This window comes from Choloepus didactylus, chromosome 15, assembly GCF_015220235.1.
Source record: "Choloepus didactylus isolate mChoDid1 chromosome 15, mChoDid1.pri, whole genome shotgun sequence".
In the NCBI taxonomy this organism is placed as follows: Eukaryota; Metazoa; Chordata; class Mammalia; order Pilosa; family Megalonychidae; genus Choloepus; species Choloepus didactylus.
In genome coordinates, this window is record NC_051321.1 from 78,785,699 (window position 1) to 78,811,229 (window position 25,531).

At 39.0% G+C, this 25,531-nt stretch overlaps 1 protein-coding gene across 1 annotated transcript in view; it reads left to right on the plus strand.

The window, feature by feature from the left end:
* NRG3 (neuregulin 3) overlaps nucleotides 1–25,531 on the plus strand; it is a 1,038,857-nt gene that overhangs the window by 772,039 nt on the left and 241,287 nt on the right. Inside the window, exon 3 of the mRNA XM_037805143.1 lies at nucleotides 12,237–12,310. Within this exon, the coding sequence (XP_037661071.1) occupies nucleotides 12,237–12,310 (74 nt within the window). The remainder of the gene's footprint in view (nucleotides 1–12,236; nucleotides 12,311–25,531) is intronic.

A 25,531-nucleotide genomic window follows, 5' to 3' on the forward strand; every position in this document is an offset into this window, starting at 1 on the left:
GTACAGTGTCCTGGGAGAAACAGGAAATTATGCTGTCGAATGAGAGTTCAGCAAACTCTAGGGGTTCTTAAAATGACTTTTTAAAAAAATCATGTTTCATGTGGAACCTGCTATGATCCAGGCATGTGAACTGTAAAAGTCTTTTTTTGCCTTTTTCACTTAATTAAATCGGAAAGCGGTGAGACTTTTTGCAGCTTGCTCTGTGATGTCTGCAAAGGGATTTGTGAATGACACTGTGTGGATACTTTGCTCCCTTACTTAGAGAGACAATAATTATTACCACTTCTTTTTGAAGCCTGCTGCGAGTGGTTTTATCAGTTCTTTTGCTAATGAGCTGCTTCTCTCCTTTATAATGCCAATCATAAAGATGGCTTTTAAATAAGATTTATCTCTCAGATTCATTTTCTCTTCTCACTTCCTTTTCAAGCTGTGTAGGGCCATGCTTCAGGGAATCACCCATGCCTCTCAGGCAGGGAGCAAGGCTGACCTCCACAACCTCGTGTTGATACCGTCTCCTTGTGAGAGAGGTGAATTCCAGAAACGACATCACAGTTCTCCAGACGGGTCTCTTTTTAAGTTTTATCTTTGATTGTAGGTTATCATCATCCTGTGTTATCCATCTATGTTCACTGCTTTTCAAATCTGATAGGAAGTGAGTGCCTCGGTATTAAAATTATTCTGAGTGATGTGAGATTCAGAATGAAGCAGGAAGTATCGTTCTTCTGTAGTAGTGCTCACTTGGGCTGCTGTCCAGCATGCTCCTAGAGTTTATTCACAATTTATGCAGTGTAGTAACAGGCGATCCAAGCAATCTAGCCATAAACCTGCACTTAACATTTGCAAACAGCATTATCTCATTTGATCCTCACCTTTTTGAAGTAGTGTTTCAATGCTTTGGCCATTTAAGAGGTAGCTATTGAAATTCATGTTCTCTCTTCCAGGCTCTGTGTGCTCACCACACCCGTATGCTTTATAGAAATAAATATAATGTGCCCAACTTCTTATCCTTAAAACAAGAGATTGCTAAATTTGTCAGAACAGGCTATAGGTTTACAGAAAACATATTGTATATTAACATTAATCTAAGTGTTCCTTAGACCTTACTTCCCTGACTATTCAGATTCTTTCATTTATTTAGGTAGGTTTGCCAGATTTAGCAAATAAAGATTAAAACACAGGATAGGATCCCAGTTAAATTTAGATTTCAGATAAACAAATAAAATTTTAGTATATATATGTGCCCAATAGTACATGTAGGAAATATTTATATTAAAATATTATGTACATTGCTTATCTGGAATTCAAATTTAACTGGGCATCTTGTATTTTCCCTGGCAATCCTATTCATGGGGACCCCAAATTCCAGTCTCTGCTATTGGAAGGTTGTAGGTGTCAATTCTCCAGCTTGGTAACTTCAGGATGTCTTACTATGGCTCTGTTTTCTATTTCTTGCTGAGAACTGCCAAACATGGCCATTACCTTCCTTCCGTCACACTAGTCTGGAGGGGTGATTCAATTACTCTTCTCATTCCAGAAAGTAGAGACAAGTGAAGGAGTCTGCCTTTGGTTGGACCTTCAACATCAGAGAAAGCTTGAAATGGGCTGATTTCTCAATCTCAGTGGCAGCATAAGTGAGAACAATAAAAAGAAATCCTCGGGGGTGGATGTGATCATGAATCCTGTCCACTGTTGGCTGGGAAGTATTAAAGGTAGTCATGGGAAATTTTGGTTAACGAGGGAAGTGTGGGAGGGAGAGCCTGTTTTCTCCAACTTTGATGTTAGAATCTAAATTAGTTTTTCTGGTTACTAGACACATTTGCAAGCACTAACTGTGTGTGTGTGTGTGTATGTGTGTGTGTGTGTGTGCTCATGCATGCAGGGCAGGTGCTAAATCAAAACTCAGTAATCCCATTTAGAGATTAACACCTAAGACCTCAGAGAGATTAGTCACAGATTTCTGTCACTGCTAACTGGCAGATTTGGGGATCACCCTGCATCCAAAGAATGTGCCTTTTGCATAACAGATTTTGTGTGTACTAGGAAATTAATAATGTGGCATTTTCTCAAATTGACATGAAGCAAAACTTCATCCATCTTCTATCTGTCATTACTGTCCGCTCCAATTCTTTTGTTCTTGATAAGAGCAATTATTATCTGACTACTTCTTATATGATATTAAATTATAAAGGCTTTCCTCCAAGGGAACTGATTTACATTATTCTTTTATTTACACTAAAAAGAGATTAATCTTTATTTTAGATGGGGTAAAAACAAAGCTCAATTAGATAGAGTGACTTATTCAGTCCACATAGCTGCTCTGGATAATATTGCTAATTCATCCTGAGCTGTCAGTACCTTCACGATTTTAGGTGTTTAAATTTTGTTAATGAGGTAGTGAGGTAAAGGTGAAGCCCATGACCAAGTAGTGGCAAAAGAATCTATAATGGTCAATGCATTTATTCAGGCTGACCTAAAAGCCGCTCAGTCACTGATTCATCAGAAGTGAACTTGCCATAATTGGGCATGAAATGACTTGATATGAATGTGTTCCTCTCTCCCTGGTACTAAAAATGACCAATGAAGTGTAGGGTGGCTGCTGGATACCGTCCCTGAAACCCTGCCTGGTGGAGAAGACCTTGTGATGGAAAGAACAATTTATTACTATATATATATTTTATAACTGCTCAGACTTGCAATTGTTCCATTCCTTTCTTTATGGCTCAAATATTTACCGAATGCAGCCTGCCTCCTGGATTTTGAGCAGATTTTTCAAGTTCACATCTGAAGTCATAGCCGTTTGTTTCGGTTTAGTAAAGCTGCCAAAATGTGATACACCAGAAATGGAATGGCTTTTACAATGGGGGGGGGCAGTTATTAGTTCACAAATTTACAGTTCTAAGGCTGTGAAAACGTCCAGATTAAGACATCAAGAGGTAGATAACTTCTCTGAGGAAAAGCTGATGGCATCTGGGGATCCTCTGTCACGCGGGAAGGCACCTGGCTGGCTCTGCTGAACCTTCTTTCCCAGGTTTAGCTTCTGGTTTCCATGGCTTTCTCCAAAGTGTCTCTGGGCTTCTGTCTCAGCTTCTCTCTTAGCTTCTCTGCTTGTCTCTCCCAGAGTGTTTCTGTCCAGGCATCTCTGAGCTCTCTCCAGAATGTCTCTGCCTCTTATCCTCTCAAAACGATGTCAGTAAAGCTGGTTAAGACCCACCTTGAATGGGTGGGGTCACATCTCTGTGTAAACAAGCTAATCAAAAGTCCCACCCACAATAGATCTGCCCCACTAGAGTAGATTAAAAGAAGATAGTCTTTTATGGGGTACATAACAGATTCAAACCAACACACCATTCTCATTTTTATTAGATTTATTTTTTAGAGATGTTTTAGGTTCAACAAATTGTACAGAGAGGATGGAGTTCCCATATACCAATCCCCCATCTACGCATATAGAGCTTCCTCTGATAGCATCTTGCTGTTAGAGTGGTATATTTGTTACAGTTGATGAACCAATATTGATGCATTCTTATTAATTAGAGTCCACTGTTACATTCAGTTTCATTCTTTGTGTTCAGGTCTGCGAGTTTTAAAAATGCATAACTCATGCATCCATCATTATGGTATCATACAGAATACTATATTCTATTCATTAACAAAATGAATAGGCAATAATCCCAAGAGAATGTCATATGCTCCACCTATTTATCCCTCCCCCAAACCTCTAACTACTGATCTTTTTACTGTCTCTATAGTTTTGCCTTTTCCAGAATGTCCTACAGTTGGAATCATATAGTATATAGCCTTTTCAAGCTTGCTTCTTTCATTTAGCAATATGTGTTTAAGGACCCTCCCCCCCCACTCCCTCCCCCCATGTCTTTTCATGGCTTGAAACCTCACTATTTTTATCATTTAATAAGTCTCCATCTATTTTTAAATTCAGACTTTGTTTGCTAAAGGGCATTTTAAAAAATAAATTCCTGCATTCTCCTGTAGATACAACTAAGAAATTTCATGGTTGCAAGATGAGTGTAAGTAACAATTACCCTGACTGTGAGTTATTTGAAAGCTCCTGATACTGAAGAACCTTCATGAGTTGGAAGGCAGCTTTTACTCTATAATTTGAAATAATCCAATTCCAAATTCTTCCACTTATATTTAAAACAATTGTGGTAAGGATGTGGCAGCCAAAGGAACCTTACACTTTAATCAGGGTCAAAATACTCTCCACAGTCAAACCCAGATCTCAGTTTCATTGATGAGTTACTGGGAAAGGGAATTTGTTCTAACTCCAGTAATAAAACCTTTGAGCCAGTAACACTCAGAAATTTGGGGGTCATTCACCACGTATATGGTGATCAGATGGAGACCTGGTGTGGAATTCTGGTTCTTGCACTTCACGTCTTCTCCTCTTGGAGATACTGGACAATTCACTTCACTTTGCTGGGACTCGGTCCTTTGGTTTTTAGTTTATTTGTTTTTTTTGCCTTTTTTTTTTTTTAAATTGAGGATTGCTTTAGTTTCCTGGGCTGCTCAAGCAAATACCATGAGATGGGTCAGATTAAACAATGGGAATTTATTTGCTCACAGTTTTGAGGCTAAAAGAACATCCAAATTAAGGCATCATCAAGATGACATTTTCATCTCAAGACTGGTGTTCTGGGGTTGGCTGCCAGTGATCCTTGGTCCTTAGCGTGTCACATGGCAAGGCACATGGCAGTGTCTCCCTGTATCTCCCTTCTCTTCCAGGATCCATTCATGTTCAGTGTCTTGCTTCCTGTGGTTTTCTCTCTCTATGTCTGAATTTCATTCTGCTTATAAAGGACTCCAGTAATAGGATTAAGTCCCATCCTGATTGAGGTGGGCCACACCTTAACTGAAGTAGCCTCCTCAAAAGGTCCTGCTTACAATGGGTTCACACCTACAGGGATGAATTAGACTTAAGAACGTGTTTTTCTGGGGTATATATGTTACCATCAGAAAACATAGTCCTAAATAGCCAGGCCCACATGATCCAGCATCAAACAGAGAAACAATTCTCTTTGCTTTGGTGAGAAGGTGAGTTTTTTGAAGATGCATCAACCAGGAACTGGAGGAAACAAAAGCAGAAGAGAGGAAAAAAAAAGAAAGAGAAGAAAAGGCTGTTTGGTCATCTCTCCTGTTATCTTGAAGTCCTCTCCTCATTTAGGCTTGTTTTTCAAGGAGGAGAAGGTGCTGCATATCAGACCATATGTTGATATCCCTTGCATTCTCCTGTAGGCATTGCTAGGAGAGTTCCTGGGAATAGAGAGTAAGTTTTTTGTTGTTGTTGTTGAGATTAGAGCAACAGCAAGTTATTTTAACAAGGGGTTTTTATGCTTAGGATAACTCAAGGCTGCTTGAGTGATTTTAGTAAATATTTTTTGTTGTTGCTTGTTTTTGGTTTTGGTTTTGGTTTTTTTGGTTTTTGTTTGTTTGTTGTTTATTTTTTGGCTACTGAAGACTATACTAAGCATTTTCCAGCTAAAGAATTATACTGAGTATTTTTTCTACTTATCCAGCTATCACATAAAGCTTCAAACCACCACAAAGATAATTTGCTTTCAAGAAGTTATTATTAACATACTTTAAAAGCAGTATTCCTACAGAGTCTCCCAATCCATATTTGGTGATTGTTATTTTTTTTTTAACTTTTTAGTTGGAAATATCTTCAAGCTTACAGGAAAGTTACAAAAATAACACAAAGAAAATACATACTCCTAATATGCTCCTACCCCATCCCCACATACCCAGATCCACCAATTTTAACATTTTGCCACATTTATGATATTGTTCTATCTGTATCTACCTACCTACCTATCTGTCTGTCTATCTATCTATCTGTCTATCTATCTTTTATCTATTTCTATTGTCTCAACACTGAGTGTAGGTTGTATACATTTTAAATTAATACAAAGCTCAGGAAGAATGCCTTTAAATCAGTTACCAGTGCTTGTGACATGGTTTGCTTAAGGATATTTTCAAATTAGTTCATAATTTACAAATGTAGGTCTTTCATTCTTAAAACATGGCTTCAGTTGATATTTAGGTCATATTTGCAAATACTAGTCTTAGTAAAGGTGATTGGTTGAGTGGCTCAATGAGTTATGTCTCCACCGGATTTCCGTGAAGAATGGGAGAAGGTGTCACCAATAGGCAAGACTTTCATGTTACTGGAGTTGGGTTTGCATGTAATTCAGATGTTTAGTGGCTATGTGATTGTGGTGTAAGATACTTAACCTTTCCAAACGTTGGTTTCTTCACGTCAAAAGTGATGATGATAATAACCATATTCGAAGAATATTGCAAACTAACATTCATTGAGTGCTTACCATGAACCACAGGTATTCCCAGTAACAACTCCAGGACATAGTTACTATTATTATTTCTATTTTACAGATGAAGAAATGGAGTCTAAGCAGCTAGTAAATAGCAGATATTGAATTTAAAAAAATTGAGAAGTGCTCTGAACCATTATACCACAGTTGCCTCAAAAATGTGGAGTTTAAGTCTGATGATCTTTCCATCTTTCCCAACCATGAACTAACATTGAAGTTGAGGAGAGTTGGCAGGAGATAGAAAAGAATATCTGGAGGGATCCTTCCTTTTTCAAATAGCATTTAATAGACCCCTTAAAATCAACAGACTTGTATATTACTGACAACATGTCTACTTTAACACCAAAAAATAATTGCCATATTTTCTGAGTCAAAATTGGTGCAAGCCATACAGTCTGTCTGCCCCCATTTCCCTGGTAAAGTTGATTGTTTTCGGCTAGTTAAAATTTTATGTCTGGAATCAAGGTTCTAAGAAGGAAGCATGTTCCTATTAACTTCTTCAGAACGAATACAGAGGCAAGGCACTCTACGGGAATAAACGCAAATGTGTGAGCATTCTTAAATTCTTCATATAGCTATGCAGATATGCAAAGTATAAGATCTCTAGGCTTTAAAAATTGCTAAGATATTGTGTATAATATCAACTATAGGCGAATGTTCATTTTTCTCCTTCCTGGTATCATTCCCCTTTTATTTAGGATGAACTTGGGGACAGAGATATTAATTTGTCTAAAGCACAGTCACACCAACATTAAGTGGTGTCACGGCCCAAGTGGGCCTTTGCTGCCGAGTGGCCAAAGAGGACACTGGGCATGTTGAGAGGCATGAATTTTTATTCAGGGCTTACTTACAAGGGACAAAAATGGAAGTCAGTCACATTGCCCAGAATTCAGGAGCTTCTCTGGGTGGATTCAGGAGCTGCTCTGAATGGCGGTGAGTTCAGAGCACAATGTGGAAATAGTCTGCTCTTGGGGGAGCTGAATAAGCTGCTTATAAGGGCTCAACATTCCAACCGGTATGAGAGCATAATGCGGGGAGTGGGGTCGAGCAACATAGGGAGGGATTGATTGTAATCAGCAGGGGGGAGGGGAGGATTATAGATTATCTTGTAGATAACAGTATCTCAGGGAGTCTCAGGGAGGAGGTAGTTTCAGGTATAGATTACATTTAGCACCTGATATTACAAGGAGAATAGATGAAACCTTAACTGTCTTAGGTCACACAAGCTACTGTGTGCAATCTTCAAGGCCCTTGGGGAATGCCCTGCGCCCAGGGTTCCCACAAGTGGAGAAGCCAAAATATAAACCTAGCCCTCTTAATCTCTATGATATGGAGATAAGAGAGAGACAAGTCACGGAGACCATGTGTCAGCTGGTCATGCACATGGATATTGGGGTCACTGAGAGTGAAGGCAGGAGCAGGGATAGTGAAGAAAGCAGTGAATCAATGATAACATCTTCCACTAAGAAGCAAATGACCAGGAAATCAATAGATAAGCATAATAAGGAGCAAGAGGTGTCCATCTAGAAATAACGAGCTAAGCTACAAGGCAATAAAGGCATTTATTTGGGGTCTTAGAACTGCAATTCAGGGAGCACAGATACAGGCAGTAACCCAAATCACCTCCTTCCTGCCTTGGCATTGCCAGGCAAGGGTTTTTAAAGGAACAGAAGATTACACAACTTGCTTGTGTTTGGTGGACATTTGGGGTACTTTGATTGTCTTTCAGATTACATAGTTAACTGAGTTCTTTATCTTGAAGCTTGTTCCTGGTGTCTGGATGTCCTTAGGGATCTGAGGAACACTGTGGCTTGAAGCTTTGCATATTGTGACAGTCTGTGATATCTGACCGAGATTTGCGTAAGAATAACCTTCAGAATGACCTCCATTTGAAATCTCTCAGTCACAGAAACTCTATTTTATTTCTTTTAACAGAGGGTAGTAGAGTTGCTATTAATTTTTGGTTTGGTTTCGTTTTCCTAACCGAAGGAAAAGAGAAATTGAAGAGGGGTCTGGATGTGTAGGGAGATGTAGATCACAAGTGGGAGATCCCCAGCTTTGACAAACATTCACTAACATCGTTTGCTCTGATGTAGTAGTTATTCAGGAAATGGGCTCAAAGGAAATAAACTGGTGTACAAGTATTGAAAGACAAGCCTTAGGAATGGCCTGGCATGAGCAACGTAGGTTTGTGGCCATGGTAATCACTTCCAGCCAAGCAAAAGCCCCTGGTTTCTATGGGAACATCAGCAGATGTGTCTCTTCTTTGGGTTCCTCCACTGGCAGAGCAGGGAGAGGCATTGACCACTTCTGCTTTCCCACATCAGGCAAAACAAGCACTGAATTCCAAAGGAAGACCATACATTTTGTATTTTCTTATCTTTGTCAGTATTATTCTCTTCATCTCTTTTCTTCATGGGAAAACTCCACTAAAACTTCCCCCTGAAACAAGCCACTGGGCTTTTCCCCAGGGATAGTGTGGCAGAGGATAAATGGATAGAAGAGGATAGCAATTATTTAAGATACAGCTGGACAAGTGGGAGGGGATGTGGGCCAAACCAGAAGGAGGTAGGATGCTGGAAAAGGGATATTTGCATTTGAAACAGGACGTCTGGTGTTATCTCTGGGGTCAAGGGGCCCCTGGTTTGTGATTTGATCCTGGGGTTCAAGGGGAGAGGCTCTGTCAGAGTCTTCAGCCCCAGCTCGTTGCCACAGTCGCATCTTTCTTTTACTCAGGGACAGCCTAAGGCAGCTCTCTTCAACCTGTGGACATTGTCTTCACAACTGTACTCTTCCCTATTTCTTTTTAATTTGGAATTTAACAAGACAAACAAGAACTTTCTGGTTTCGAAGGTGACAACTCCTTCTCCTCAGAGTAGATAAACACAAAGAATTTGAGACTAATTTTTTTTTCAGAATAAAATCCCTTGGCGCCTGTAGACTGGGTGTGTGGTTGTTTTCACTGTTGAAAATAATTCTGCCATTTTCTTTACCTGACCATTTGTCAGCCCTGGCTGTATTTCCTGTCCTTAACATGCCCCCGACTTGTGTCATCTAGTTGTAGAATTAAAACTTATCAGTATGACAACCATGGGGCACTGAGAGGCTTAATATAATCACTTTCACCCAATGCATTTCAGTGATAAAGAAATTCAGAGGACAAGGAGGGAAAAGACACTGTGGATGGACTGAATGGAGCTTTGAAAGCAGGGTAGAATTATAGCCAAATAATTGAATATTAGCCAGGTTAAGGTGTGATTTGTTTTTTTTTGGTTTTTTTTTTTTAACACAGATTCACCATATTAAAGATTACAGACATACTTTTTAATTGTTATTGTGGTATGCTTTATTAAAATGAACAACTAGAAAGACCTTTCTATTATAGAAATTTCTCTTGTAAGATACCTGTATCTTTCAAAAAGCCAAAAAAAGTTTAAAAAAAAAAAAAACAAAAGCATTCTGATTACCAACACAATCTCCCGAAACTAACCAAAACCAAAACAAACAATGCAATGCTTATCCTACTGTCAGATGTTTGTCCAAAATCAGTCTATGCAGTTTTCATTTTAAGACTTTTTTTTCTTTGCTTATTGCTTTTTAATATTGCCATAAATTCAGTCCACCTCATTGGCATTACCTGCTGGCACCATTCTGTCTTTACATTTGGATGTGTCTGAACTTATCAAGGTGACATGTGTGATTTTTAAATGTGAATTTTAATGCATCAGTCTTAAAACCAGGCACCAGTTAGCAGTGACATGCTCCTCCCTAACAAAGGAGCAGGCTTGCCTGGCACCTAGCCACCGTTCCTCTCACCTGGGCTTCCTTACCTGGGCTGAGCTGATACAACATCATCCCATCAGGTATGAGGACCTGATGTAGGTACTATACCCCATGAGACCCAAATGATTCAGAGATGGATCCCACTCATGGAAAATCAGTTTAAGAAGGGAAACATTTTTCAAACATCTTTCTTTATTTTCTTTCCACACACAATTGGAATGATGCATTTTAAGTAAGCAAGAGCCCTTAAGAACAAAGCAAAACCGAACAAATCACTTCCCCGTAAAAGCAGCTGTCTTCCTAGCATACCATTTTCACTTCAAATAAAAATACAAAGAACAACATGTGCCTAAAATCTCCCACATATATTTGAAACAAATACCTCCAAAAAGTTTATGCATTCTGCAGCCCAGGACAAAACTCATCATTATAAGAAAATAAAAATTAAATCACTCTGATACATGTAACTCTGAAGAAGGGCAATCTAATATTAGGGCAGCTTTCAGAGAACAGGAATTTAATTTTTCATCACAAATTGCTTCATTCCTAACAATTTCCTGCTATTTTACTGCTCCAGAACCAGTAATATGCCTGCTTTATTTTGAGTGCAAAAAAATAAATTTTGAAAGGCTATGAAAATATGCGACTGCTTAAAGAAATTCTTTCAATGACCTATTGGGTATCTTGGGTATCCATATATCAGAGTTCTTTGTTCTCTGTCTATGAGGAGAATTGCCAAATACACTCCAGAGTACCAGGCTTAAAAATGTGCTAAGGAGAACTGGCCAGATTACCTGAATTCCAATCTGGCTCACAATGGAAGATAGAAAAATGACCTCGGTGCCTTTCAGTGCTGCTGCCCCAGTTGCAACAGACCTTATCTAATAGTTTATTACACTCAGAAAACAAAGCATATTCTAAGGGAAGAATTCACAGCTCCAGTTCTTGACAGAACAGTTACTTAGAATTCTTTTGTCAATTTCATAGATTTCTAACCACTGGAGGATTGTTTTTTAAATCTGATTTTTATGCCACAGCATGATTTCCTTCCCTGTAAGTAGGACAGAGTCATCTCACCAGCAACAGTGGATTCTTCCCTGCTTAACTTGAGCATGACACGTTAAGCTTCCAGCAGACCATCAGATGCCACCCCCCTATTAAAGAGATGGTTCAGAGGCAGGCGTTTGGGTTCTTGGCTGTATTTGCTCCATGTGCCGCCAGCTGATGAGCCTCTGCTGTGCCAGGCAGCCAAGCAGCCCTGATTGAGTGAGATGGGTGAAGTCTCACCGAGGACAGGCAGGGCTCAGAAGACATGCCTCATTGAGGGTACTGCCAGGCAGATCCCTTGCCTCCAAATTGCATCTGTTTCAGGAACATCGCCCCATACAATGCCTGGCAGAAAGCAGGCGCTTCGCACATGTTTACTGAACATAACAGAAAAATTAGGAGAGAAAAATGTGAGTTTAAAGAAAATGCATGAGAGATCTTGCACAGAGAGATGTCTTTCAGATCTTACCAGATAAAATGCTGTTATTTTTGGCCAACTTGTTAGGCAATACTGACTTGAAAAATTGCTAAGAAATAAAAAAAAAAGTAAAATTTGCAAATGAACAAACTAATAAAACACAAGATAAATAAATAGTTGCCAAAATTCTATCATTGATCAATATTAGAAAAATAATTTTTATTAGAAAAAAAGCACTTGTAATATGATGCTTCTGGAAGGGAATTTGTAACCCTTTAGAGACCAGTGTGTTCCATCAACAACATTATACCTGTATCCAGAACTATCGGATTAGGATAAATGTGCAAATCACTAACAGGAGCATTTTAAAATGCTATTGTCTGTGCTCTTTAGGTGTTGCATATAAAACTATAAAAGCAAAGCTGTGCTTTTTTTTTTTTTTTTTTTTTTTTTTTTTTTGTTGCAACAGAAGTGGAGCCTGGAATCCATCTGTCAATGTTAGGCTGACTCCAAAAATACAAAAGCATGAATGGACTGTTCTCACAGTTACATAATTGGTGGCTGTTTTACTTGTGAAATCTTGAAATGACTCTTTCACAACCACATGCGTATGTTTGTCATTTATCCCCTTTTCTCAGGTGCAAAGAAGGCTACCAAGGAGTCCGTTGTGATCAATTTCTGCCGAAAACTGATTCCATCTTATCGGATCCAAGTAGGTCAAGCATTTTTTCTTCTTTCTCTGACATAATGTGTAGGCAGCCCTTCCTCTGAGCAATGGTTAATGCATGTGAAGGCTGTGATTCAGTAGCATGTCTCTGAAAGCTGGCAAGGATGGATGCTGGTGACTGACGTTGGTATCCAAAGCTGGCTCAGAACTAACTTGGTCTAGCTCTTCTGCAGCGATGGGGCCTGGTCTCTAAATTCAGCTCCTTTCACTTTCAGGCTCCCCCGCCTCCAGCTCCACAATGAAAACGAGGCTGTAGAAAAATAAAAGAAACGAGCTTATTATCTATGCAAAAAGATGTTACGGAAACTCCAATATCGTATTGGTTCTCCTCTCTGGATTGTGTTTTGTGATAATATTAAGCGTAACCTTTGCCACACCGAAGTAAGAAAATATGCATACATAATTGCATAAGAGGATTTCACATTAACTGTGAAACCCCATTTTAGCAACACTGTTTTGCATATCAGCAATTATTGTGCTAATCACTCTCTTTTTCCTCTGTTCATGAAAGAAGGCAATTTGCCACTAAGAAATATTGCTGGTCATTAGTGTCTGTTTACATATGGAATAAAAAGTAACTTTCTACACTAATAACCCCAGTGCTGGTCACATGTAATATTTTTTATTTTATCTGTAAGTAGTTCTCTGCACTTCCAAAGGTGGCTGCAATTGAATCACTGCTAAAAAGAGGGTATGGGAGGAGTTTTACTGAATCAGCAATTTTGTTCAGTGAGGATAATGGCAGGCATTTCCAGACTGTAACAGCAATGCTACGATTTTCTGAATATAGAACATGCATAATACAAACTCTAGCAAAACATTTTGTATTGACCACAAACAGCGGTTGCCTGGGTGTGTGTCTCTTTCTGCACAATGAACATGTCTAGCCATCTCTCAACATCGGTCCAAAATGTGGGTTTCCATTTTTCCCTTGAATCTCCTGCTACATTTCACTAGATAAGTGAAAAGTTTTCAAAAAGGGGAAATGTTTGCTTAATTTAGTTTAATTTAATTGTGTTTTATTTTGGTAAGAGAAACTGCTGTACGGTAATTAGCTACTGCTTCCTTCCCAAATGTAGTTCTCCTTGAGAAAAGTGAAGGTTGTTTAAAGGCCAACAACCAACCCAGCCATGGATAGCTCTGTCTTTGAAATGTGAGTTTGCTAGGAATTACCCAGATGGGATGAAGTTACAGAAACGATGTGCATCTTTTCATCGTGTCATTTGGGTCCCTTGCTCGGTTGCTCTTGGAAAGGCAGTGTTGCATTTAAGGTACATTTGGAGTATTAGGAAATACATGGAAAAGGAGCTTGCCAATTTCTTTCCTTGGCTTTTTTTTTTCCTTCTCCTCCTTTTCTTTCTTTCTTTCCTTTCTTTCTTTCTTTCTTTCTTTCTTTCTTTCTTTCTTTCTTTTCTTTCATTCCTCCCCCTCCCTCCCTTCCTTCCTTTATGCCTGATATACTTAATTTTCCTCTTTGTTTTTCTCTCCTCTCATCTACCCTTCTCTTTTCTTCCCTTCTTTTCCCTTCCTTCATTCCTTCTTTTCTTCTCTTCATTATTTTATTTTCCTCCCTCCCTCCCTTCCTTCCTTCCTCTTTTCATAGATCTATGGAATCTCTACTAAATTCAAGATACTGGGCAAGGTGTTGCACATGATACAATGTGGGTAAAATAATCCACCTTTAAATAATCTATTCCAAATCCTTGCCATCCAATTGACTATCATAGTCTGTCACTGCTCAAGTTGAGGATGAGGCTCCACCATAAGACTGTTCTACTCCTCAGAGAAAAACGAACCCATGTTCAGAGTGACCTAACACTGAAAACCTAGCCCTTGAATGCATAAAAATATTTATGCAGTAATATTTATAATGGTGAGGACATGGATGTGTTCTAAATAACCATTCACAAGACAATGTTAAGTAAAATATCATATGGTACATCTATTATGTACTATTAAATTGCCATTAAAATCATAGCTTCATGAAATGTTTCTGTCAAATGAAACAGCAAGATAGAAAATTATGTTTATATAAGATTGCAAAGGGAATATTCTTTGGTCCAAAAGTGGAAAAAGCAATATGCTGAAGTATTAAAAGGGGACTTTTTGTATTTGGATTGAAAAATAATATGGTTATTTTTCTTTTTTCTCCTGCTTTCTGTAAAATGGCATCTTATTATAAGTGTCAAAAACCTCAGAATACCTTGAAATAGAAAGTCAAAATAAGCATTGGGAAACCCATGGAATATTCCCCAAGATACAGTTTAAATGGAAAAAAGTTTATGTCTTCCATTCATTGATACATTCATTTATGTGTTCGTGCAATCATGAATTCATGCCATAAATATATTCTGAGCACCTACCAGGGGCCCTCTAAGTTTCCTGTCCCCAGTAATTACTATAAAGGTGCACAAAACAGAATTTAGACCCTGAGGTCCCCATTGATTAGTGAGGGAGAAAAACAAAACAAAGCAAGCAAGACACAAAGAGGGGGATGATGCTGTGACAATATTTACCCTTTCTGTTACCTTGGCAGATTTATTTGGCCCTCAGACCGCAGCTTTCTCACCTGAGTAATGGCAATGGTAACACCTGTAGGCACCATCGTCATAATACAGGTTCAAATTTTGCCTCTGCTGGGCTCTGCACCAAAGGGTTTTCCTTGGAGTATCTCGTTAAACCCCAACAATCACAGTCCAGCAAGGAGGGACTGGCAGTTGCCCACATTTTATAGAGGAGGAAATTAGACCTAAGAGATGTTAAATCAACTTTCTCAAGGTCTCACAGCTAGCTAATCTGGAATCAAACTTCCAACCTAAATGACTCTTGGACTTGAGCCCCCAAATGCAGGTTCCCTAAAACTTTTCTCCCTCCTCTAGTTGTTTTCAATAAGGCATTTATCACTCTGAATTTCATTGACTGAAGCTCAATGACCTGCAGCAAACACGATACTAAGGAACAATATTTGCACAATTTTCATATCTTAATTGCAGCAACTTGAGCTTCCAGAGAGATTTAAATCCCTAATGAAATTTCCTTGTCAAAATTCTTGCAGAAGGATCGTTTAATTCGCTGCTCATGATACCTTTGAAATGACTCTGTGCTCAGGAAATAAGCTTACCTCCAGCACCCTCCATCTACTTTTCCTCCTCTCTCCCCATCACTTCTGCCTTCCCCCACCCTTGCTTGCTGAATGCATGCTTCTTCTTTGTGAAATCCTCATTAACATGCAAATAGAAGTTTCTGCTATTTTATTCCCCGTCTCCTCCCACCCCCGCTGTCCCCACCACCCAAGCAATGCAGAGCTGCTCAGAAATGTGCACCTTGGCCAATAAAAATAAAATAAAAATAAAAACACCTCATATTACTTGCATTTGGGAAAATAATGCAAGCGAGTCACCTCGAGAAGCTGAGTGGCTGCTGAGATTAGTGTTTCCAGCACAGCCCTGGGCTGAGTCCTCAGACCTGCTATGCCAATACTCATTTTGTTTGTTTGTTTGTTTGTTTTTTTAATGAATCTGTGGTTAATTCCACTCAGGAAGATGTATGCACATAAGACTCAAACTTATGAAGTGCCCAGAATATTAAACACATGTCAGGTTCATCCGTCTGTCACATGGGATTCAGATGACAAGGTTGACAAGTAAGCAGGGGTTCCGAAGGGAGGCAGGGAGATGAAAGGACTTTGGTCAGGGTTAAGTGGATGTCACCCTCTGGAGAGGAGCCAGGAAGCTAGCTAGCGTGGTATACCTCCTGCAGGGGCATTTGGCTCATCCCCACCTCCTGCCGCTGCCAGCCCCTTCCCCTGGGTAGCAGCAGTCAGCCTCCCGGAAGCCCCATCATCTTTGACAATGTCTAATCTAATTGCCTCAGAGCCAGTCCCTTCTCCCTCAAACATTCACTGACTCAACCTGGAGACAGGTTTTCCCTTCCTGAAGGTTCATACCCAGCCAGCTCGGGAAGCATCCGCAGCCTTGCAACACAGCTGATGGATCTGATGAACCCCGGCCTGTCTGATGGATTCAGGCAGGAATTTTTCTGAGTCTCCTTCTCCCTCCAGCAATGGATTGGGTATCACTGATGTCTTGTGTCATCGCAGGCCAGTGGGAGCACAAAAGCAGCTCCTGAGGAGGGATCTGGAGCAGAATCAAAGATTGGGTGGGGTAGGGGAGATGCCCATCAGCAGTGGGGGTGGGAGGGTCCTCTGCACACACACCTAGATGCAGCCACTTCAGGACGCCACTCTGAATTCCTCTCCCCATCACTGTCCAACACCCAGCATCCCTGCAGCGGCGGTGGCAGGTGACAGGTCCGCAGGCCCAAGCTTTAGCTCACAGGCTGTAGAGATTAAACTCACTCACAGCTCTCCAGCATGGGAGGATGGAGGATAACTTCCGGCACTGGTCCCTGTGTGCTCATCTAGATTTCCCATTTGGTTTTGTTGGCTCTTAAAACGCAGGTGCTGCTCTCAGAGTGCCCTGAAATGTGCTCCATGCTAGGAACCTGGTCCAGGGATAGTACAGAGAAAGGCTAGTGGAAAAAACTATATGAGCTCACAGTTCCTATCATCCCAAACTGGGCTTGTGTGTATGCCTCAACTTCCCAGGAACAATCACTTCACGAGTCTAAAAAATAAATCTGCATAGCAGGTGTTTCTTGCCCAAGAGAGAGCACCAGGAAATAAAGCGAAGCCGTCGGTGTGGCTCCACGTCCAAGTGGAAGCCAGGGACAGCTCAGCAGGTCTAGCAGCAGCCCCCTTCCTCATGTACCAGGAGACCCCCAGGGTCCTTGCTCCCCAGTGCCCAGTTTATCCAGCACTGGGCAGAGTGATGCTCCTTTGTTGTGCTTGGCTGTTTGGGGACAAGGAAACTTGAAAAGAGCCCCAAAGGGCCGATATGGGCTCTGGAAGCCTGGGCAGGTGTTTGCTAAGCAGGCTCAGGAGGTTTCCTACAAGAGTATTAACAGGGAGTTTCCCCAAAGAGACCTATTGTTTGCACTCTTGCTTTTCTTGATTTCAAGTAATAAATGGAAACGTGTCTCTTAGGTATCAACAATTAAATGATGGGTGCTCTGAAGTTGGAGTCAAAGGGTCTTGGTTCCAGTAGTGTGATCACCTGTCTTAGAAGTGTGGCTTTGGGCAGATCACCGTGTAATTGAACCTCAGTTTTTTGTTTTGTTTTGTTTTGTTTTGTTGTTTAAATCTGGCATCCTGTTTCAAAGAAAATGTGGGGTCAGGCTGTTTTTGCAAACTATTCAGAAGTGGAGTCAAATGCACACTTGAAATTTGTGTCTTTTCATTCATGCATGCGTTGATTCTCCAAGTGTCACGGTTAACTTCATACATCAACTTGGTGAGGTTATGGTATCTAGTTGTTTGGTTGAGCAAGAAATGGCCTGATTGTTATTGAAGGAATTTTGTAGATGGATATACATCTATAGTCAGTTGGTTGCATCTGCATTAAACAAATGAGATTGTCCTCAGTAATGAGGGGAGTCTCCTTATTCAATCAGTTCCATGTCTTAAAGCCAGAACTGAGAATTTCAGCAGTTAGAAAGAAGAATTTCTGCCTCTACTTCAGCCAGCCAGCTTCTCCTGGGGAATTCAACCTCACCTTCATTGGGTTTTCCAACATGCGCCTGCCGTATGGAATTTGGACTTTCTCATCCTCATGGTCAATGAGCCAATTTCTATAATAAATCTCTTAGTATTTATGGGTGTATTTGTGTGTGCATGCACTTGTGTGTGTCCTGTCAGCTCTGTTTCTCTGTAGAACCTTGACTAATTCACCAGGTGATTAAGCACTTATGACATACAACATGCTGTGGATCCGAACTATGATAATTAAGGTTGTGCCATAAATAAACTCATAATCTAGTAAACTGCTTTGGTTTAAATTGAATTATAGATTCCAGAGGTTCTCAAGAATTGAAATATTTTCTTATTAACTTTATTAACTTAGTCAAACTCATATGAATAGTTTGACACTGACATTACCTCACTGAAGCCCTGGTTTTCTTCTTTATAAAATAAGTAATCATTGTTCTCTTAACTCATATGGTTATTGTTAAGGTTAAATAAAATTATCCATTCAGAATACTTTGTGCTTGGCACATAGTAAGAACTCGATAAATGTTATCTATTATTATTGTTGTTGCTTTTGTTATTTTAACTATCAATGCCTTTATTACTACACAGTGTACAAAGCGCTGAGACAGGTGCTCCAGCGATTAAATAGTATGAAATATATTAGCTGCCCACAAAGTGCCTCTAGTTATATAGAGACAATAAAAATGTACACATAAATATAAATAAAAGAACACAAGAAAGACAAGACTGCCTAAGGAAATATAAAAACGCAACCATTAAAAGTTCACAGAAGGTGTAGCAAGGGATCTGTATTGCTCGGGAGAAGCTTTGTCTAAGAGGGAACATTGCAGTGAACTTTTCACACAGAGTGCTATGTACTGTCACACAGTCTGCACGCTGCCCAACTGCATGGGTACCATTCACACAAATTCAACAGAGAGGTGCAACATGGTCAAGGGAAGGACATTTCAGTTAATCAGTTAGATAGATTAAAAGCAGATTCTTGAGGGGACAAAGCATAAAGCAACCACCATTTGCCCTCAGTTTGTTAATCTGCATGGAAGTGAGGGCATGTCTTCTAGACTGTAATTTGCTGAGAATGCTTGTTTCTTTCAGAACTCTGCTCTCCGGGAACAATAATCTGTACTTAACAGAATGGATTCATATGGGAACTCTGTAACCCATTTGTCTGTCCTTGAAAGAGAAGGAGTAATAGAGAATCATCAGTTTTGACCATGTCTCTTGAGGCTCATAAAATCCCTAAGTTCTATCAAGTCCATGGCCTTTTCATATATTTGATTGCTAATAACTTAAAGTCTACGTTTTAAAATTGTACAAAGCACCAAACTCCTACCAATTATTGATGCAAATGCACACCATTTGTAGAATACTAGGAAAATACATATATTTACAAGGAAGAAAATAAACATTTCTTATGATCACACTGGACAGAGATAGCCACTAATCATTTTAGTGCACAGGATTCCCATTATTTATACTTTTTTGGGTAGGATATATACACATTCAGTTTTAACCAGTGCATTGGAAGCAGGACTCCTGAGACCAGATTAAAGCCTAGCTGTCCTTGCTTCCCACTGCTCTTTTGCTCTGCTCTGTCCCTCCATCTTGCCCACTGCTGCTCCCCCCTTAGCCCTGGCTCACTAGGAGTCCACTCCACCCGGGGAGATATGATGGAGTGTCCTTCTGCCCACTCACGAGTACCCCTTGGGCAAATCTTAAAACAGTCTCAGCCAGTTCTTTCTTGCATATGGCCCACTTCTAGTCCATGGGACATGCTAATGCATCTTCGGTCCAGGAAGAGCAGGTGGCCTCAAGCTGGGCTGGTGGAGAAGGTCCCAACGTGGCACTTCATGAGCATGGCCTGGAGTGGGTGCTCTGGGTTCCTCTTGGCAGTCAGGAGTGTGCTGCTGAGAGGTCTCCGTGCTTTGCCCACACAGTAGCTCTGGCAGGAGTGATCCTCAGTGCTTTCCCTTTCTGCCTACAGGGCATCGATAACTGTGGTTGGTGCAAATTGGTAGTAGAGTGGTTCACGGGCTACCAGTTCAGGGAGGGGTCCAGAGCAAGTGGGTGCTTATGTTCCATCCCCTCCCCCACTGCCCTTGCCGCCCATCCCCCGTTCTCCAATTTAAGGGATCTTAGTGGGGTTCTTAGTCCTCAGATAAACAGTAGGAGACATGAGTCGGTTCACTCCTTAATAGCATTTAATTTTGCATACACAATTCTTTGCAGTTATTTCCATATTTATTATATTTGACATCTTATGCATAAGGATGACACCCCTCCCTAGGTTTATACATTCATGTATGTTTCCCCAGTATCCTTAATTTACTTATCATTAAAAAACCTATGAGGAGACAATCTTTTGTGAGTTTGTACAAGCCTTTTGTTCTGGAAGTTTCCAAATGGCACTTCAATTCAAAAGAATTGAAAGAAATATAATGGAAAATTTGGACAAGAATACATCAAGATTAAAAGTGATGAAATGAATAACCACAAGACCAGACTGGTTCTCACCCGAGAGAGTGTGAGACATGAAGAATAACCTGCTCCTTCCCCTCCTTCCTGCTTTTTGCTTCTTCCCCATAGTCCACCTGTGATGATTTTCAGTAGCATGTAATAACAATATATGTATCACTAGATAGTTATAATCACTTTCTGCAAATGTAGGAAAATCCATAATGAATTTCACCTATCTTAATGAAACTTCCCTAAATGCATCTCTTTATGTACATTCTGTGCCTAGGAGCTGTTATGGTTTGGAGATCAGGAGCGGAAGTACCTGTTTCTTTTGATGGTGTTTTATATGTGGCTGGGAAATGGCCTTCAGAGTGTTGTACCAAGCTGCACACCCATCCTCCTCCTTTCCTTGAGAGAGCCATTTTAAGAGACAGTGATGGAGCAATTTCATTCTTGTGTGACTGACATGAAATGGAATGATTTGAGCTATTACTGTCTTTATTTCTAATTTGGCTCTACAATCACCCTTTCCATTATTATATAGTTTTTAAAAATTGGACGTACAAATTGTAAATAGCCTCCCATAACATAGATTGTAAAAGTGAGCATAGAGACATATAAAAATTGACCATATTGTTTGCAGTAATCAGAGACCCAGGGTTATGAGTTTTGTCTTAACCTTAGGGCCATATTTCAAATTCTAACAGAGATTTCCATGGAATGGGACTTTATTATAGTGCCAGATATTGTATAGGGTTCAAACTACATCTGCTCATTTGTTGCCCACCCTTAATTATGCTCGTTCTACCGTTGAGGAAACTGAGGCTCGGAGAAGTTAATTAACGCACCATAATCACTGAGCTTGTAAGAACGTAAATTCAGATGTGCTGATTCTAGACTTTCACCTTCCAGATGCTTACTGCTCTGGGTCAATAATACATTTATTGTTTTGTTTTGTTTTTCAAGTGAAGGAACTGACATTTCTTAAACAAAGTAACATAGAGAGTGTTCTCTTTCGGAATAGTTTTTGCAAGAAGAACCTTATTTATTTTTGTATTTTATCTTTCATGAATGAAGAGCAAGGCACTTTCCATCATACGTTGAAATGAATGCCTTTTTTTTTTTTTAGGGCCAGGTTCTTTATTTTTTTTATTTTTTTATTTTTTTATCTTCATTTTATTGAGATATATTCACATACCACGCAGTCATACAGAACAAATCATACATTCGATTGTTCACAGTACCATTACATAGTTGTACATTCATCACCTAAATCAATCCTTGACACCTTCATTAGCACACACACAAGAATAACAAGAATAATAATTAGAGTGAAAAAGAGCAATTGAAGTAAAAAAGAACACTGGGTACCTTTGTTTGTTTCCTTCCCCTATTTTTCTACTCATCCATCCATAAACTAGACAAAGTGGAGTGTGGTCCTTATGGCTTTCCCAATCCCCTTGTCACCCCTCATAAGCTACATTTTTATACAACTGTCTTCGAGATTCATGGGTTCTGGGTTGTAGTTTGATAGTTTCAGGTATCCACCACCAGCTACCCCAATTCTTTGGAACCTAAAAAGGGTTGTCTAAAGTGTGCGTAAGAGTGCCCACCAGAGTGACCTCTCGGCTCCTTTTGGAATCTCTCTGCCACTGAAGCTTATTTCATTTCCTTTCACATCCCCCTTTTGGTCAAGAAGATGTTCTCCGTCCCACGATGCCAGGTCTACATTCCTCCCCGGGAGTCATATTCCACGTTGCCAGGGAGATTCACTCCCCTGGGTGTCTGATCCCACGTAGGGGGGAGGGCAGTGATTTCACCTTTCAGGTTGGCTTAGCCAGAGAAAGAGGGCCACATCTGAGCAACAAAGAGGCAATGAATGCCTTTTTAAAGTGTCATGGCTAGTGGTATGATTAAAAATTCAATTTAAGTGAAAAGATGGGTTCGTAAAAAGTACAGTTGGGGGTAGAATGAGTGTGTTAAAGCAGTGCAGTTCAAACTACACTAACCTCGTTCCTCATACATGCCAGGTATTTGATGAAAAAAATTGTGAGCAGTTAAAATGAATTTTTGATGATTTGATTTATATGAGGATACATTTTGGGGAAGCAACACTGGATCTTCTGAAATTTCTGGCTTCCTTAACTTGTTCCTCCCTCCGTATTAATAGGTTTTAACTGTTCAGCAATACTGGTTGGTATCTTCACCACATCCATTTTCTTTAGATTCTCAAAAACTTTAGTCTTTTCAGGGAAGTTCAGTGGGAGGATTAATGTAGACTCGATCTAGCAGATTGACACTTGATTTCCACTGGGTTTTAAACCACAAGGAGATGATCAAATTTCCAGTTTTTCCTGGTTTCTTGTCTTCACAACAAAACTCTGTGATTATACATGCAGGAAATTTCTAAATATTGGGCATAACACACTTCAGTGCTCCTGGAATACATTCCCAAACCAATAGGAGTGTTTTGTGGATAATCTGTTAAATGTTACCCCTCAGTTAAGAGTGAGCAGTCAGGAATTTAAAACTCAAATAAACATTACTAAGTGGATTCAGCTACAAATAATATTTATTAAGGACCTGTTCTAGGTCATGCAAGAAACAATGACAGACACATTCATATATGTTCTATAAGTTCTGTCATTTAACTTTTACGATTACAAGATGAAATAGATATTATTATCCCCATTTATTTTTGAACTATGGAAATAAGACTAAGAAAGTAACATGCAGATAAAGAAAACTATGAAGGTTTATTCTAAACTATAAGAAGACCTAAATTGAAATATAGAGCATGTGGTGATATGAGAACATATTTTTGTAACATGACACTTTTCCTTGAATATATGTCACTACAATTAAAATCCTCAAGCTTAATTTAAATGTTTCTATTAGTTTGTTGTTTGTTTGTTCTTTGTGTACTTATTTGTGAAACTTAATCAGCAGACTGTAAAGTTGAAGCAAATAAAATGTAAATTGTACAGGAGGACACCTCTGGCATTTAAATATGTTTTGATTGTATGAGTTAAAAAAAAACAGTTTTATCCAAGGTAACACATTTTACTATCTCCTAATTTTCAATGTGTTCTTAGTCCATCCACTGCAAAACTGACTTAGTATCTACCAAATTAACTTTGGTCTTTCCGCTACTTTAATATCTGCTAACACTTGGCACAACTTTGCTAGGAATTATGGATTTTTTACATAGCTACAATATATTTTATTTTACTCTAAAATCATATATTTTAGTTTAATTTAATTTTTAAAATAGTAATGTATTCACACAATTCAATATTCAAACAATATAAAATGAAAGTTTCTACTCCTATCCCACATCCACTCAGTTCCTCTCCCCACTGGCTCTCAATGTTGTTAGTTTCTCTTAAATCATTATAGCATTATTAACATATAAGCAAAATAAATGAAAATCCCTTTTTGACTTGATATAAATAATATCACACAATATTTATTGTTCTGCACCTTGTTTTTCCACTTAAAATGGATGTTTAAGATTGTACTTCAGTACATAAGAAACATTCTCATTCTTTATTATAATACGTAGAATTCCATTGAATGAATGTAACATAATAATATTACATAATTAATATGTCACCTGCAGATTTGCATTTAGGTTAGTCATTGTTTACAATTTGCTGTTTTAAACAGTGTGTAGGATAAAATTTTAGAGCTAGAACTCAGGGATCAAATATAAGTACCTTTTGTAGATTTATAGGTTCTCCTAATTGGAGTCTCTAGAGTGGTACAAATTTAAACTCCCAAACCTTCTCCAAACTCTTTTTTTCCAGACCGTCTTCAACGTGACACTTTGTTTTATCAAACTATTTTATCTTTGTTCAATGTTAGAAATGAAAAATGCTATCTCATTGTGTGAGTGACATGGAGCAGCTTTTCATATACTTAAGAACTATTAGCATTTCCTTTCTTGTGAATGCTCCTAATATCCCTTGCCTGTTTTTTCATTCAGTTGTTGGTGATTTCCTCATTGATTTGTAGGAAAAAAAAAAAATATCTATATATATATATAGATATATCTATGTATAGATATAGATATAGATATATATAACATTTATTATATATATATATTTCTTTTTTAGTTAGGCTTTTGATTTTGGTATGAGTTTCAAGCAATTTTCCCCTTTTTCCTTTTGTATTTTGTCTTTGTGGCAGTTCATACCCAGAGGAAACTTTTCTTTCTGCCTCTCTCTCTCCCTCTCTCCCATCTTTCCTTCCTTTCTTCCGTCTTTTTTGCTTCCTTGTTTTTCTTTTTTCTTTATTTCTTTCTTCTTCTCCTCCTCCTCCTCCTTTTTTTATTAGAATGAGTCAATGTTTTCATTTGTGGCTACTGTGCTTTGTGTAATACCTTTAAAAGGTCTTCCTTGCTCCAATTTTATTAAATGATTCTTCCAAAATCTTAATTCTGAGAGTTTGAAAACCTCATTATTTTATACTTAAATATTGGAAAAGATCCAGCTTTACCTTTTTCTTTAATGATTACCCAGGTTCTCAAGATCAATAAGATATCTGTCATTAGTAACTTAAATGGTGCTCATATATTAATGAAACCATATACTTATAAATAAATAAAAATATAAAATGATGAGTATGTATGTATTTGGTCCTATTTCTAATCTTCCTATTCTGCTCTATTGACCTATCTATTTGTGTATCAGTATATATATACTACTCTTAATTATGAGGTTTTACAATATATTTTTAAAGTGGTAGGCAGGTCCTCCTCTGGTTATCTCTATTTATTTCCCCCTCAATAGTTCCCTATTTGTGTCTTATTAACTTATTCCTCTGTACACACTTGATTAGTAATATAGACTTAGGGGCTAAGGCTAATCGTCAGATTTGTAGGTAACCACATTGGACCTTCAGTCAATGGAAGAGAAAGTAGCCTGGTTGCAAAGTTAGAGAAATTTATAATAAATGAGGGAGTGAGGGAAAAAATGAAAGAGCAGAAAGGGAGAGAGGGAGAGAAAGATTGCCCAGTTTCTGTAAGTGGAATCGCAATGACCTCTTTTGCCCTTTTCCTAGCCAGGGCAGAAGTTTGCCAGCATGCCCAAAGGACAAACCTCAACCTCAGTTGTCTTCTACCTTGAGATTCAGGAATC